Below are 16,750 nucleotides of genomic sequence, written 5' to 3'. Positions count from 1 at the left end.
ACCTGTTATGTCGAAGCTACACGGGACCAGTTTGTGGATTTTTTTTGCAATTTTTGAAGTATCACATCCAGCCTTTAACCTTTACAGGCAAAACCTTCTTGCGTACTTCGAAAAAGTAGAAGTACTTCCTTACTGACCACGAGGGTTGTAACCAAGTCACAAGGCTCTGAGTCACAAGTCAATCTCACTTTTTTTAGTTTTGACTCGAGTCAAGTCGAGTCATTTTCAATTCAATACCGAGTCAAGTCCGAGTCCAAGTCATCGAGCAGAGGTTCTAGTCCGAGTCATGGTATTATGACTCGAGTCCAAGTCCAAGTCACTGGGTTGACTGCTCGATTTCCAGATAAAGTCTTGTTAAACCCACTGTTATAACTCTGTTTGGTGATATCGAATGGTTCGCATGCATAATAGCCTACTAATTTTCCTTAGTTTTAATAGTTTCTGCTCGCATTTTCAAGTACCAGTACCAATAGACGAACTCTCAATAGGGTGGTTATAGTTTACTACTCTTCGAAATTACAATAAAACGTCGCTCTTGGCCGTCTGAGTCTCGAGTCATATGGCCAGGGTTGTAATGACTCGAGTCATGACTCGACTCGAGTCCGACTCGAGTCACCATTATCTGATGACTCGACTTGACTCGAGTAATTTTCGCAAAATTCAGAAATGACTCGACTCGAGTCAATTTGTGTATTGACTCGACTTGGACTCGAGTCATTGGGCATGACTCGAACCAAGTCATATGACTCGAGACTCAGACTTCGAAGACCGGCAATTCATTGTAATTTCGAAGAATAGTAAAGTTACAACGCAATTGGGTTCTCGACTATTGGTACTGGTACTTGAAAATGGCGACCACAAACTGCTAAAAGTGAGGGAAATTAGTATATTAGAAATGCGAACCATTCGATATCATCAAACAGAGTTATAAAGGGTGGATTTAAGAAGTCATTGACAGGAATCTGAGCAGTCAACACAATGACTTGGACTCGACTTGAGTCATAATACCGTGACTCGGACTCGAGCCTATTTTCGCTGACTTGGACTCGGACTTGACTCGGTGGTGAATTGAAAATGACTTGACTTGACTCGAGTCAAAACTATAAAACTGAGATTGACTTGTGACTCGGTGCCTTGTGACTTGGTTACAACCCTGCATGGCTTGGTTCGAGTCATGCGTAATGACTCGAGTCCAAGTCGAGTCAATACACATATTGACTCGAGTCGAGTCATTTCCGTATTTTGAGAAAATGACTCGAGTCAAGTCGAGTCATCAGAAAATCGTGACTCGAGTCTGACTTGAGTCGAGTCATGACTAGAGTCATTACAACCCTGCTGCCACCTCTGGATATAGTTCTTACTTTCTCGTGTATTTCAGTTGATTGGACAAAACAAAATGTGCCCCGACACAACATGGTTCATCCAAGCAAATGCAACCTGTATGATCCGTCAAGGAAGGACTGGGCAGGTAGAAAGTGTCATACTATCACCGACGTTCGTGGACCATTTGCAGAATGCCATTCTGTGGTACGTTACCTGGTTTCAGACAATATCCTTCATCTTCCTAAATGTATTTCCTTCAGGTGGACCCTAGAGAGTATTTTGACATTTGCGTGTATGACACTTGTGGCTGTGACAGCGGATGGGACTGTGAATTTCTCTGCACAGCTATCGCGCACTATGCGCATGTATGTGCAAACAAGGGAGTAGCCATCAACTGGAGAACTAATAATTTATGTCGTAAGTACACAAGAGTTCTATTTCATTTTGGATCTTCCGATATTGTGGATATGTCAGGTATTCTAGGCTAGAATATTGCCTCAATAGGTCGTTTTGTTATATTGTGGCAGTAAATTGTTAGACTTTTCCAACTGATTTCGACTCCTTCCTACCATCGCAAGGTATAGCAATCTTTTGGTGTTTGAATTATGAAAATGTTGGTAAACTCTATCTGAATATTTATTCCTGTTTTTCAGCTATAATGTGCGAACAATATAATGACGACGAAGACATATGTTTGTGGCACTACCGACCTTGCGCTACCTGCATCACTGACACATGCTGCGAATGTCTTCAACCTCGGGATACACAATGGTGTATTGAAGGATGTTTTCCGAAGTGCCCGAGTGTAAGAATCAATTGCATAACGCATATGTGCGAGGAATGGATATAATATGGTTCACAACATCAAATTTGACAGGGATACATCCTTGATGAGATGACTCAAAAATGCATTGCCGCATCGGAAAGGAATACGCAATGTACGTGGTTTTCAAGTCAAAACATTTGCCATACATGCAGTAAGTGTCTGCTATTCTGGTGGCGGGTTGAGGTTTTAATTTTGATCTTTCTATATTTCTTTTTAGAAAAATGTGATATTTGCAAGACAGAGTTTGGTGCTTCCATGCAGATACAGGTCTTCTTGAGAATTTACATCAATTTTAGAATATTTCAACTGTTATTATGCCATCATAACTCCCGTTTCTTTACTTAGTTTTGCTTTTTTTTTGTTTTCACTGTGATCATTAATAATGTGAACATTGCAGCCAAATTATGATCTCATTCAGTTAATCTAAGAGCAAAAAATTAATTCGTGAAGTGCTCAACTTCCTCAACACTATATCTTTAAATGCTGAATGCATTTAGGGACAAATAAAATTGAATTATCTTTTCTACTTGATATCGATCAGTATTTGGTAAATACCAATATGTCTCCTCAAATAAGTTGTACTGAAATCACATTACGGCAGTATGATAAAGGTGGTTGTTATGCAATTAAGTATAATATTTATGAGTTCGCAAGTAGGTTCCGGTATTTGCGCTATGTATTCAGTTTATTTTGACAACTGCACTTTGACTGGATCTAATTTTAGGTATTCTAAACTACTTGCTCTCAAGTTCTGAATTCCGTCAAGTAGAATCAGCGGACTCTCTCATCACAAATCGAAACCATGGAATGCAGTTTGAAATTTTAGTAGGCTACACCGTCTAATCGTAATGTCGAAAACTTTCAGCCTGGTGAGACGGTGTACTCCCCGCACGAGACGGATTCGTGTCTTGTAGAATGGTGCGCCGCTGCTACCACTGGTGACCTTTGCTACAATGGAACAGTTGAAATCTACGAATGCGAGGAGGACTATCCTATTGAGCCCTATGATGACCGATATTACATTCAAAACCGTTGGAATTCCACAGCCGCTGAATGCAAGAATTGTAGAGAATGCGAATTAAGTACGGTGCTAACATTTTATCCATATGATTTACTGTTGTAAGATATACTTTGAAAGTCATCCGGGCCGTGTTTATTATATATTCTACAATATCACCTAGTATGTGATGTAACATATCGACATTTAAGAATGAAGGTACTAGACATGCTCCTGTATGAGCAAATTGAGTAAGCCACAGATGGGATACGGCTGGTAATTGTGGATTATAAAATCTGTCTTTATTGAGCAGCAGCTGGTTTAGTACACCTTAAGTATGGGCAGATGAACAGACAAATCTCTGTGATGACTCTCCTAATCTTATTAAACTGATGCCATGATGGAAATGTCATGCTGAACATCAACCTTGCCAATGCAATTTTCTCATTTTCTATGGTGGGATTAATCATCAACATTGCTGTATTTGATTTGGGGTGATATTATTGTTAAAATTCAGTCTGCAAGCAAAGAAATGACTCGTGTGAACCTGGAAAAACTCCTAAAGATGCTCCTTGGAGAAAAGTTATACCGTAGGGTTCATCGGATGAATTGTGTAATGATCCGAAATTTTATGAACCTTCCCTGAACAGGATACTTCCCGTGCCAGAGCTGGGTCCTAAAACCTACTGTGTGGATTACACCTGCGAGAGTCATCCAGTGGCAACAGAGCCTGAGTGTTTTATTCAGGTATGCAAAATACAATTTCGATTTTATGTTGCATGTCATGGTGTTGTTGTAGAGAGAAAGTCGAGTACTGTGTGCTCAAAGCATAGATGAAATATTTTGCGAGGAGCATGAAGTGCTTCAAGCTCGACCAACGGGCGATGAATGCTGTCCTGAAAAGTATCATTGTGGTGAGCAATTCTTAGCGTTGTCAGGATTACACAATATAATCAGTCAAAATAGGCAATGATGTTACTCGAGTCAAATTTTGATTATTGTTATTGAATTTTAGTGTACTGCAAATATATGTGGAACCAAGGTCAACCAAGGATCCTGAATGTGAAAATTATGGTCTCAAAAGAATGTCAAAATGTAAAGCCTATGTAATGCCCATCTAGATCTGGTGCAGAATTTACCGATGGGGCTACAAAAACTATGGTCTCAGTGAAAATCTCATTCATAAACTGCCTTGCCACCAACAACATGCCACCAATATTACAATTACAATTTATAGTCTCTTCAAATTTGAGTACGTACTTGAATCATTGAGCCCAGCCTTTACTGCTCTGTACACTCAACAATCCAGGGTTGTGCAAATAATAAGCCTTCTCATTGACGACCATTCAAGTATACTGGCATAGGTATATCAATACTTTCCTTGTATGCCACCTACTCTTCAAATGTGGATTTCTGTATTTTGGTTGCAAAAAGGGTTGTGATTGAAGTGGTTAACCAATATAAGTAAAAGCATTGAACTATAGATTCAAAGACGGTGCTCAAAACAGCAGTATCGGAATGACATTGGTATCATGCCACAATTGTAACATATTGATTTTGACTGTTCGCTTTATAATATTCTACACGTTAAAAATTTTCAAAATCGGACATCATTTTTTATAGTCAATGTGTATCGTCATTTATTGAAGACAGCTAAGTGTACGGATTCTAATGTTTGCTGGCGATAAAATCTATTAGTATAGTACCTAGCAAGCCTTGATGTTTTATTTACACATAATCTCGATATGAACTTGTTAATATTGCTTAATCCTTTTAAAATGTGAGTATTTGCTTTTAGTTTGTGAGGTGTGCACACTAACTGAAAACGGAGTAGGGACATTCATGAAGCATATTCTGGTAAAAAAGCTTGATTTGATGATGTGTTATTGTAAATTTCATAATTTTTGATTCGCCAGCCTGGAGAGAGAAATGAATGGTGCGAATCGGAAGAGAATTCCAATTGCTGTTACATAGATATTTGTTCTGATGCTACAAATACATTCAACGACTCGAAATGTCCCGCTGTGACACGGACACAGGCAAATTGCAATAATACGTCTGTCCCCACATGCCAACCGGGATATGTTTGGGTGAACAAAACTCGAGCTGGAGATTGCTGCCCATGGGGAGAATGCGGTAGGTTATATGACACTAACTTGGAAAACTAGTACGGTACCACTGCTCTTTTTTAGATAATGTATACTATCTGTTCTCTAGTATTAAAGCCATGCGTAGCTTGAAATATGCTTCATTATATAAGTAGTAAGCTGAGACACATCCTGATTTGGATTTTGCTCAGATATTAGCTTGTCGGCCAATTCAGGATTCTTAAATGTTAGTGTCGGGTCAAGTGTGCGCTCAAATGATATACTTGTCCAAGTCAATTGCAGACTGTGCTACATTGGAATCATGTGTTCTTTCTTCATAGAATGTGACTGCTGTTACGATTACAATGAGCTTAATGAAAGGAGTGAAAAACCGGTATGGTTGTTTTTGCCATTTCATGATGTGACATGACTAATATCAAAATTGATGTCGAAGGTTGGAGAGCAGTGGACAAAGAAATGCTTGAAATTTACGTGCGAAGCGAATGCTCGCGATTCCACTGGCTGTTTTGTGCCACAAAACCATGAAAACATCACCTGCCCACCAAAACCAGATTGTGGCTATAACGAAAGATTGTCCAGTGTCTTGATGAATGAGGATGATTGTTGTGAAACATATGAGTGCGGTAAGTATATTTGATATGATAATGCGATGACATGACATAGTGATGTATATGTTGGTGGATGAAGTTTCCATACAACTATATTTCGCCCGTACATTCATTTTTTATAGTTTTCCAGTTCAAAACTTCAAAAAAATGAAACTGAAAAAAAAAACTTACCGGTTCTCAAACTTGTTTCGGCTCGCCCCCCTTGATGATAGCAAAGAAATTAGCGCCCCCCTTATCGTCACATCAGAAAATATTTAAGAGATCAACCAGAATGTTTGCAATCTCAACGCATTGTTTAGTGGCATCATAAGTGTTATGGCTGTTGAGACACTGCTCAAATATGAAATTCGGATTATACACAGAGCAATAGTCATGAAGTTGGAAAAAATTTCTAGATGAATATTTTTTTAAACCTATCATTGGCAATGGTAGCATGTAGCACATGATATTTTAGAGATTTTGGTGCTTAATCCGCTCCATGATCCCACTTGATCTTGGCTTAAACGTACCTGAACAAAAGCCAAATCAAAAACTATTGGCACAACAATTACCAGTTACACTTCATCCAGGAACATCTTATGAGTTATGATTAATGCAAGGTTTGGTATCAGTCGAAATCTAGCATTACTGTGTGCATGGTACGATGCAATTATGATAATTCTTGGATTATCCACCAATCAAGGATAATCCCAGAATTATCGAATAAAAACTGAAATAACTCCGCTTCTACGGCTTGGAATTGAGTCAAATTTGTTTTGCATAGTTTTTGAAGACAGCCCAACAATTTCATGGGGTTGGCAAAAAATTTGAGAAAAATTTATTTTTGCGTTTTTGGGCAAATCCAAAATTTTCAAACTCTACGTAACCCGCGAATATTTGTCGGAATGAATTCAAATTTGGTATGCGTCGTTTTTTAAGGCAACCTAACGATTTAATCAAGTAACCAGCAAGATTCAGGAAAAAAAGTTATTTTTGAACAGCCCTAATGTACATTCAAGAGTATATAACTGCCTCCTAATTTTTGCATTCCGATTTGATGAATAACACTGCGAAAGGCTGCAACTCGCAAACAGTTCCCTTGTTGTGTAATAATATGGGGATTCAAATCAATCCATGAACTATGTTTTCATGTGACAAATTTTAAGAAAAAATAAGTGGTCTAACAACTAAACGACTGATGCATTCCAATTAGCGGACATCTGGTTGAGTAGTCCAATACAGTAAAATTATTTTGCTACCAACCAATGACTGTATGTCTGTGTTTATCACAATATCTAGCTATGAGTATAATGGAATCGAATAATTCAAACTCGTAGATTTTGTGTTCCAGTTTGCCACAGCGAATGTCGTGTAACAATTGATGGGAAAGTCAAGGTTTTTGAGGTGAGACCTTACAGCTGATTGTACAATCCATCGTTAACATATCACACAAAAACAGATCGATGATGAATTCATCGGTCCTAGCGGATGTTGGCAACAATGTGTCAATGGCTCGGAAGTTACAGACTGTCCCGTCCCAAGTGATATTTGTCAAGAACCATCGAGCTGCAGAGAATGCCAAATTATTTCACAAGTTGTTGCAGATTCGTGTGGTTGCGATCAGAATCGATGTGGTCAGTTTGGGTTTCGATTACAAGGTCGATACGCGAATGATAACAGTGTTCTAACTCATTCAGAGTACATCAAGAAATGCCCACCAATCAGCTGTTCCCGACCTTTTATAAAGAAACTTAATGAGTCTGCCGATGCCTGCAAGTCGCCATGTTATTATTGTGACTGTGATGAATGTTTGGATGATTACCAGAATACAACATACGCAGTAATATGAATTATTTTGCTATACGTACAAGCCATTTTTCTTGTATGTGAATTTTACATTTATCAGATTGGAACATCCTATACACGTGTGGAAAAGTTGCCTGCCACGTGCTACAATTGTACCTGCACCTCTGAAATTGATGTCGACAAATGTCCGAAGGAGGTTAGTCTCGGGCTAATATTATATTACAGTTTTTATTATTGAATTGCTTTTTAGGTCTGTATTCCACAACACTGCAAAGATGTACAGAAATGTCCTAACGACTATGAAACGCCAGTCATTGAACAAAATGAATGTGGGTGCAACATCCTAGTTAGATGCGGTAGGTGTGCCTTACATTGATATCATTGAATCACCATTCTTTGAGATTTAGAGAACTTTTACCTACAAATCCCTGAAATTTGTGCAGTTTTATTCTATGCAAAATTACCTGGTTCGAAATAAATCAAGTATTTGCTTCAGAAATATATTCTAGTAAGAAATGCACCAACTCATTTCGAATTTGCCTGTTTAAGCGCACTCTAACACCATTTATAATCTCGTATTGACTAATAATAAATTAATTTCTGGTATAGTTGTATGGTATTTTGATGATTAAATCACCTCCAAACTATGAGAAATTCTCAGTACAACAGAAACTTCGTTACAGCATGTTTAAGCATATGATTTTCAGAATGCAACCACTGTATGTTTGCTGACAAAATCTTGGAAGGCAAAGAGCCAGGGCAAACATGGACTAGTGGAAATATATCTCTTGGTTGCTATGATACTTATCATTGCTCTTCATACAATGTAAGCAATTGTTTCAACGCTCCAAAATTTTACATGACAATTGTATTTGTCTCAGGCGCCACTTCAGTGTTTCAATGTGACTAAAGAAAGATTATCATGTGAAACGATAGCAGAATGTAAAACCGGATTTAAACTTGTGAACGATGAATCCAGGAGCTGTTTCTATGACGATGGGGAGTACTGTGAACGGAAGTCTTGTGGTAATTCTCAATTTACGTAGTGCTACCGTTGTAATGTACTGGCAGATGGTGTCAGACTCCGAATTTATCACGTATCGTAAAATTGTGTGTGAACTTTGGATTAGAACAGCCTAAACGACCTAAGCAAAAGAAAGACGTTCAATTATACAGCTAAATAATTTTACTACAGTCCTTATAATAAATTAGAACAATAGCTATGTATTCAATACACTCCACTTTGACTACCATGATAATTTCCCAACACATTCGTGCACCAATGCAATGTTTCACAAGGATTAGCTATCTTTATGCATTTAATCATTTAAAAATGAATTAGTAAGTTTCGTTTGTTTACCGACTACTAACTCTGTGAGTACCACTGCTCAGTATCATACCGTTATTTAATTCTAGTCATTTAGCGCATATAGTATTGGCGTATATAGTCCTGGTCATTTACAAAAAGTCCTGAGCCCGAACAAATTACAACATACAGGGAACAAGTGTCTATCTTGTCTGTACTCTGCATCCATCTCAGTTGCTATTGTGGAATCGGATCTTATCAATTTATCGCTCCAGTTACCCCTCTTGTTTTGTATGATCATCCTATCGAGTAAATCAACTTTGTTTGCATTAAGTGTGTGAAAATTGCCGGTTCGAGGGCGTATTCTACGCACCCGGCACTAATTGGACGAAAGATTGCATCGGCTACACATGCACTAGTGAGCCAGATCCTCATGATCCAGATGGATGTTTCTATGTTCAAAGCAATGTACAACCATGTCCGAGTCCGGACTTGAACTGCGTTAACTGCCGTGTGTAAGATTGAACTGTTCTGAACCAAAATATATACTGCAATATTTAATTTCCGTGGATGTATCGCAGTCAGTATCTGAGGCAGAAAAGACAAGTACCCGGACACTGTTGCGATGTTTGGGATTGTAAGCCGGAATTGTTCTGCGAAAAGGATGACAGAGAAAGAGTGCCGGTATCTTTAAATGTTCCTTGACAGTATTACGAGTAGGGCTGGGCACAATGATTCCAGTACTCGAATCTGAATCGAGTACTAATTTTAATGATTCGAGTCGAGTAGTAAAATACGATTTTTTCGAGTACTGAAATTACACGCTTCTCTCCAATGAAAGTTAATTTATCAACGAGAATTATAGTTTCGATACTTATTTTCACTTTTTAGGCCTTGACACCTTGATTGGAGGTATCGTAGCATACGAAACATATAGTACAAAGCTACGTAGGGTACTGGACGTAGCACATTTCCGAAGTCATGATTGTCCCACAACATTGTCACCAAGTGGAATGAAATCGGTATTGTCGAAAAGATACCAAAGTATCTTCTATGAGATGGATAAAAGACATTATATTCTTTGTGGGGGCATAAACGGTACATATTTGAACTTTGACGTATTACATTCAGTTATGACGTCATAATAAGTGATACTCGATTACTCGACTCGACTCGAAGCATATTACGTGATTCAGAATCGAATCACTCAGGTACTCGATTTTGCCCAGCCCTAATTACGAGGTGTCGCTATTCCCATGTATTACAGAACGGAACAATTTGGGAGCCTAAAGCCTGCCGTAAAGTACAGTGCGTCGTTACTAAAAAGGATTGGGCGGAAGAAATATGTCCGGATATCATACCTGTTGAATACTGCGAAGAAGATAAAACTGTCTGCGGCTCCTGTCAAACAACAAATATCATACGAGATGACTGTGATTGCCCTGTAGTCCAATGTGGTAAGTATTTGATCTTGTGTCATATTTATCTTCACCTCTTTCGTCACCAACACGACAACGTAATGGTAGAGCATCCAGTATCTTGATTGGTAGGTCGTGGGTTCAAGTCCTAGCCTAGTCAGACCAAAGACTTGACAGTACAACTTGTATCCGCGGATACATGCGAGAGGAAAAATGTTGGTACTGACTCAATAAATCAACGTTTCCTTCAGATCTGCATTGGCGAAAGCACCTCGATACTGTAGACGAAATGATACTTCCTGGTGTGGGATACCTCTCGGGTGGTCGGTGATGAAGTAGTAATAGTGTCTTTTTGTCAAATCCCTCGAGTAAAGGATGATTTCCAATGTAAAATGAAGTGGTCTAGACCAGTGCTCTTCAACCTTTTTCGGAGTGGTACACCCTTTTAACGTTTGCTCAAAACTCGTACACCCCTGTTCATTAGGGGTCTTCAAAAATGACTTTTTTTCTCAAATCGTACTGGCTACTTGATAAAATTGTTAGGTTACCTAATTTAAGCCTACACACCAAATTTGGTTCGATTCCAACCAGTAGCCGCATTGCTACGGGAAAAATAAATAACGAAAAATTTGAAATTTTTCTGTTCACCCGATGAAAGTATTAGGTTGTCTATAAAAACGATGTTCTTCAAATTTGGTTCAATTCCAACCAGTAGAAGCGGAGTTATTGCCGTCAAAAATTTGGATTTGAATAAAATAGTATTTGGTCACAGAGTCTATTCGCCGCCAGTTAGGCCGCCTGTCACGCAAATTGGAATTTATTTCGTGTCAGCCCCGAAACAGCATGACATTACGAACGATAATCAACCTAAATGTAACAGCATTGGGGAGAGAATAGGTAAAGCTACTGCTGCAGAAGCGGTAATTCAGATCAGCGATGATAGCAGGCGCACCAGCCTACTGCGTATCAGGCCTGCCCCACACCACACACAGTCGGCAGAAGCACATGGGCTGCATGAGATATCAGTAACCTCAGATCCTATGTCGCTATACACAGTCTATTGTCGCTAATTTGCATCACTAGTAACAAAATATTAAATTACAAATGTATGGCAAAATATTGGACATAACACCGGCATATTAAAACAAAAGGGTTTCGATTTCATCATGGATGCAGTTTCGACCCTGGCTGGCTACGTCACTTTTTTATTTTCATTGCGGTATTTATTAACGTCGGGTATGAAGTACCGATTCAAGAAGTCTGAGCTATCGCGGCGGTTTCCTCAAAAATCACTAAAAGACAAATGACTAGCTGAACACATGTTTGTTAACTGCATACTTTCCAACACCAAAGGGAGCCATTGGTCTATTGCCGACGGCTAAATGATTACGGGTGATTTGTGCTTATGACATCACAATCAAACGGTGTACAGTATTACACTTGAGATAACATCGTACCATGCTCACAGGGCCGTAACAGCACTTCGTCAGCCCCCCCCCCAATCGTTGGCCTAGGGAACCCATGGGTTGCTAAACCTAACTTATGGGGGGCTTCGCCCCCCAGATCCCCCCTCGGCTATCCGCTCTTTGACGCTATTTCACATCTCCACTAGGTGTACGTTATGTGAGACCGCTTTTCCCGCCTAGACGTGCGAAGCGCGAATAATTTCAGTAATTCAATAATGTAATCGGGCAATATGATCGGGAATTACATATATATTGCTGTCAATTTTGATCCTCTCTCTGCTCACGTAATCAGATTTACCGGTAGAACTGAGCGAAGTATGTTTTAAAAATGTAGGACATCCCAATAATAATTAGACATCTTCGGGCGTATACCCGTTGGCAGGAACGAAACAGCACTTCGTCAGCCCCGCCCCCCCCCACAAAAACTTGGGTTTTGGGTTCTCATAGGGTGATAAACCGACCCCTTATCACAGTGTTCGCTTTTGCCGAGAAATTTGCTGCACTGTTTAGTGTGCCAGCTCGAAGCGCGAAAATTTTCGATAATTCATGATACAATCGGCCAATAAGATTGCATTGCATATATATTACTATCAATATCTTGTCCTCTCTGCTCATGTTATCAGATTTACCGGAAACTGTAGGGCCCATAAATAACAATTAAACATTTTCGGGTGGGCGGACCCGTTGGTATGACTTCGTTACATGATTTTATTTCGTGACGTCCTGTCTGCTATATCAAAAATATAGAATTGCTCTAACGTACTAAACTAAAAGACGCACACGATTTCAAATTGGTATTTCTTCACTGGCATATATTTTTTTTTCTTGCTGGATGGTATTTGTCTTCTGAGGTTCAGATTGCCAAGACAGGAACATATGACGCCAGTCATTTAGGCGCCTATGGACAATTAAACCTATTATTTGGTATATATAACGAAGTTTTCGGTCTGCGTAAGGGGAGTACCCCCCCCCGCAATTGGGGGGTTTGGGGTGTGGCAGTTACGGTGCTGCATGCTCATTAACCTGTGCGTCAACCTGTCCTGACCCATAAACCTGCCTTTGTGATAGCTAGCCATCGGCTCATTGTAATTCGGATCTGGTACACCCCTGTACACCCCATCCGAGTGGTACACCCTTTACAAATTCTGGTACACCCTAGGGTGTACGACCACCCCGGTTGAAGAGCACTGGTCTAGACACAGTTACTGATTTCTTAATCTCTTCTTAAATAGTGAACAAGCCACATTACATAGAAACGGTTTTATTACTCCACAGAGAGCATTCTTTACAAGATATCGTGGATCATTGCTGTGTGGTGTTTATTGGATAATGCCTATCTATTGATAAGAGATGATTGGCCGGATCTTTGAATGAGTCAACTTTGCATTTGGGTATTTATGATGTCATTTGTAGTTTATGAGCAATCAATATGACTCCCTACACACATTTTTCTTGCAATATACTTGATTTTTACTTGACTCCTACTTTATTTCACCCAGTCAGTTGCAACAAGGAAATTGTAGTCTGTAAAATAGAGCATTTTCATTCCTTCAGTAACGGTAGATCTGTAGTGTCTCTATCGAGACTACATTTGATCTTGTCACATCGTTCGCTCTATTTTTGCTTCAATACCGTCAGCATTCAATACAATGAGCATGTACCGCAATTTTCGCAAATAAGACTATTTTGCAAACCAAACAACAATTATTTTCCAGATGACAATCCGCAACCTATATCCTGTTTTAACCCTGGGCCAAATCAAATTGTCGAGTCTTTTGGCACAGGTGATAGCTGCTTGCCGAGCAAGTCTTGTTGCGGTGAGTATCAATCACATTTTATTGGTGTTAATACTGCATTATGATCAGTATTCTTATGATATAGTTTGTGACACTGCCTGCTACAACGGTGACACCAGACACGAGGTAATTGTACATCAAATATGCACCTTTTACGCATGTCCTAATGTGTCAGTGTAGCTTTTCTCAGTATGGCACGACGAAGATACATGCCAGAGAATGAGATGCGTGCTGCCAGACCAAGCGTTGAATGCTCTTGGATACAGCCCCAAAGATGTTGATTATTACAACACAGAAAATTCTTTCAGCAATATCACAAGCCTTCTAAATTACAGGTATTTAAGCAAATAACAGAACTTACTGACAATTACAGGACACCATGGTTTTCAATGGCCCCGTTATCTCTGATATGTTTTTCTTTTAGAAATTTGCTGAATAATACGGGAATGCCTCAATCGTTGTATTCTAACTGCACACAGGATCATTCACTTTGTCCTACGATTTTTAATATCGAATGCGCAAAGCCTATTGAATGCTCACAATGCGAAAAGACTATTGAATCCATGGATAAATGTGGATGCCCTATCTTGACTTGCGGTCAGTATACTTTGAGATGGTCTGTAGAAAAGGTCTTCTAGTTCTTCAGAGTACTTGATTGCTTCAACTTCCACTATTTGCTGAAGTAGTTTCACTGTTGACCATTTAAATATTATATTTGGTTGATCATATAACGCATAATTTTACCTAAAACAGTCAGACTCTGCCTGACTCAACTCCGACTCGAAGTCAAATTTTCAAGTCAATTTCCAAATTATCAAATATTGCACTTCGCAAAACATTCTAACCTATCTGTTATATATGTCAACAGCAGTAGTAATTCATTCACTTGATTTGGTGACATCACAGACAAAACGGCTTAGGCATTCCCTCAACTGCCGATGTAATGGCCTCAACTGGCATTATACTATCAATATAGCCATTCATAAATTTATTCAATAAGCATCACTTGTATGAAAGTAGCTTATGATGCGCACTGGTAAATATCTGTTCACCACACATATGTGAACCCGTCTTCCACTATATGCAAGATTCCAAATAAGATTATCGAGCACCAATAATGGACTACAGTAGCACAATAGGCTACTTTGTACTTTGTCGCTGTTTCACACTAACAAACTTCATGTGGTCTAGCATATGTGCATAATTGTATAATGTATATTGTATATTCATCTGGACATTTTCTCAAATATTTGGCGACATGAAATTTTACTCGCAATCGAAAATTTTGAGATGACTTGACTTGAGTCACTCTAAGAATTTGCATGATATGACTAGTCAAAAACTTGCAGTGAAATTACTTGCGACTTAAATGGTAGTGACTTGATGCCAGCACAGTTTCAAGTGGACTGCTTCTGTTGTTAAACCACTAGTACTTCCACTTCTACATCTACATATGTTCTTTGCATTGATTTTAATGTAGGAGTAATATTATTTGTATTTCAGAACCACTGGATTTTCCCAATCACTGTATGGAACCTGGGTCTAATCAAAGGCTAGCAACTTTGGAGACTAATGACATTTGCTTTCCAAGCAAAAACTGTTGCGGTATATCAAAATTTCATACAGTATTGCTTTGATAATGTTCAATACTGAAACAAAAATCTATTTTCAGTATGTGAAACTTCGTGCATACATAAGGGAATCAGGCGTCAAGTAAGTCACATGTACAATCTTGTTATTGCAGCAATGACTATTGCGACTTACATACAGATCAGCCTTCTAAATATGATAGTACCCCGCATTTTTCTTCTTCCACATAATGATTGCTTTTGCTGATTTATAATGTTTCAATCCATTTGGTAATAGAGGCTTTTTAATCATAAGAAGCATTGCCTAGGATAGGATATTTATGAATGTGTGGAACCTCCAACTAAATCTGTGTGTTACAATTTCCACTGAGGAACATTGACAATTAATTTTGGTGCCTCTGGTAGCTTGCTAGGTTTAATTGTGTAATTTCATCTTCAGCTTTTTGAAGTCTGGCAAGACGAAGAGACCTGCACACGAATGCGTTGCGTTCTCCCAGAACCTACTCTTCGAAAATTGGGATACGAAGGGCGTATTGCTTACAATGAGATCGAGAATAACACAGATATGGAACTGGTGTTCAACAATTTCAAGTCTTCCGTAGATTTCAGGAAAGTTTTGTAGTAATCTGACGGACTTTTACAGTGATGGAATAATGCATCTTGAACATATATGATCCAGGAGTGTTGAAATAGAAATGTCTGCATAGCATAGTAAGTAAAGTGGCATCTTCCTGTCACAGAGCAATGATAATAGAGACGGCAAAGCCTTGGGAACTCGCCAGTCCGTGTCAGCAAGATATCTCTCTGTGTCCAACAATCATGGAGATCGGATGCAGACCTGTCGCACAATGCCCGTCATGTCACACCCGCGTAATATCTCAAGACAGCTGTGGGTGTGACATTGCAGATTGCGGTATGTGATTTTTTTCTTTTCATTGTTGTGCATAATCAAGTATATTAAACTGTAGATTTATCACTTTAAATCAAAGTGAATGGTGTGCTTTCTTATTCTTCCTATGATCTGACTGAAAAAGTTGAATGTTTATGCTGCTGCATATTCATCCTCGAATGGGTTACACATCTGTGAATGGCCACCTGTTTCGTAGAAACAGACACGAAGTCCACATCTGTTTTGTTGCTCTTATCCAGGTTAATATAGAGAGATAGGCAGAGGCCTCTGGTTAACAAGACCAGAGATGTAACCACTGACTACGGTGGTTGTCATCATGGAATAATTGACCGTAACCAACAAATCGTTACGGTATCAGATTAATAAATCTTTGATTAATGTTTTGTTTCATGCTTGGGTTATATTGACTTGCAATTTTTAGTCAAAGTGAACAAGTGTGACGCTGAATTGAAGTGCCCCCATGGTCACCAGCGGCGCGAAGTCTTAGACGCCGACCCGTGTCAAGCGCCATGCTTTGAATGCGTTTGTGACTGGTGCTACGACAATTTTGACAACGCTACGTTCGCGGTACGTTAATTGTATATCTAAATAAAGAGGAGATTGTGTCATTGTGTTATA

At 39.1% G+C, this 16,750-nt stretch overlaps 1 protein-coding gene across 1 annotated transcript in view; it reads left to right on the top strand.

Moving 5' to 3' along the window:
* The first annotated feature begins 1,413 nt into the window (after positions 1-1,413).
* The window catches only part of LOC145444294 (uncharacterized), a 32,095-nt gene continuing 16,758 nt past the window's right edge, over positions 1,414-16,750 (top strand). Inside the window, exons 1-28 of the mRNA XM_080322239.1 lie at positions 1,414-1,527; positions 1,584-1,688; positions 2,979-3,231; positions 3,664-3,736; positions 3,797-3,893; positions 3,946-4,060; positions 4,945-5,003; positions 5,063-5,282; positions 5,575-5,627; positions 5,688-5,877; positions 7,193-7,245; positions 7,301-7,475; positions 7,539-7,681; positions 7,748-7,843; positions 7,898-8,003; positions 8,355-8,473; positions 8,529-8,673; positions 9,288-9,468; positions 9,535-9,637; positions 10,221-10,410; positions 13,553-13,654; positions 13,719-13,759; positions 13,814-13,968; positions 14,058-14,230; positions 15,137-15,238; positions 15,306-15,346; positions 15,662-16,135; positions 16,554-16,699. Coding sequence (XP_080178365.1) covers positions 1,414-1,527; positions 1,584-1,688; positions 2,979-3,231; positions 3,664-3,736; positions 3,797-3,893; positions 3,946-4,060; positions 4,945-5,003; positions 5,063-5,282; positions 5,575-5,627; positions 5,688-5,877; positions 7,193-7,245; positions 7,301-7,475; positions 7,539-7,681; positions 7,748-7,843; positions 7,898-8,003; positions 8,355-8,473; positions 8,529-8,673; positions 9,288-9,468; positions 9,535-9,637; positions 10,221-10,410; positions 13,553-13,654; positions 13,719-13,759; positions 13,814-13,968; positions 14,058-14,230; positions 15,137-15,238; positions 15,306-15,346; positions 15,662-15,844 — 3,387 coding nt within the window. The 3' untranslated portion in view covers positions 15,845-16,135; positions 16,554-16,699. The remainder of the gene's footprint in view (positions 1,528-1,583; positions 1,689-2,978; positions 3,232-3,663; positions 3,737-3,796; positions 3,894-3,945; positions 4,061-4,944; positions 5,004-5,062; positions 5,283-5,574; positions 5,628-5,687; positions 5,878-7,192; positions 7,246-7,300; positions 7,476-7,538; positions 7,682-7,747; positions 7,844-7,897; positions 8,004-8,354; positions 8,474-8,528; positions 8,674-9,287; positions 9,469-9,534; positions 9,638-10,220; positions 10,411-13,552; positions 13,655-13,718; positions 13,760-13,813; positions 13,969-14,057; positions 14,231-15,136; positions 15,239-15,305; positions 15,347-15,661; positions 16,136-16,553; positions 16,700-16,750) is intronic.

This window comes from Botryllus schlosseri, chromosome 8 (assembly GCF_051294905.1).
Source record: "Botryllus schlosseri isolate E-star chromosome 8, Bs_hap1, whole genome shotgun sequence".
Taxonomy (NCBI): domain Eukaryota; kingdom Metazoa; phylum Chordata; class Ascidiacea; order Stolidobranchia; family Styelidae; genus Botryllus; species Botryllus schlosseri.
The sequence above is the reverse complement of the archived record's forward strand: the minus strand, read 5'-3'. Positions and strand labels throughout refer to the sequence as shown.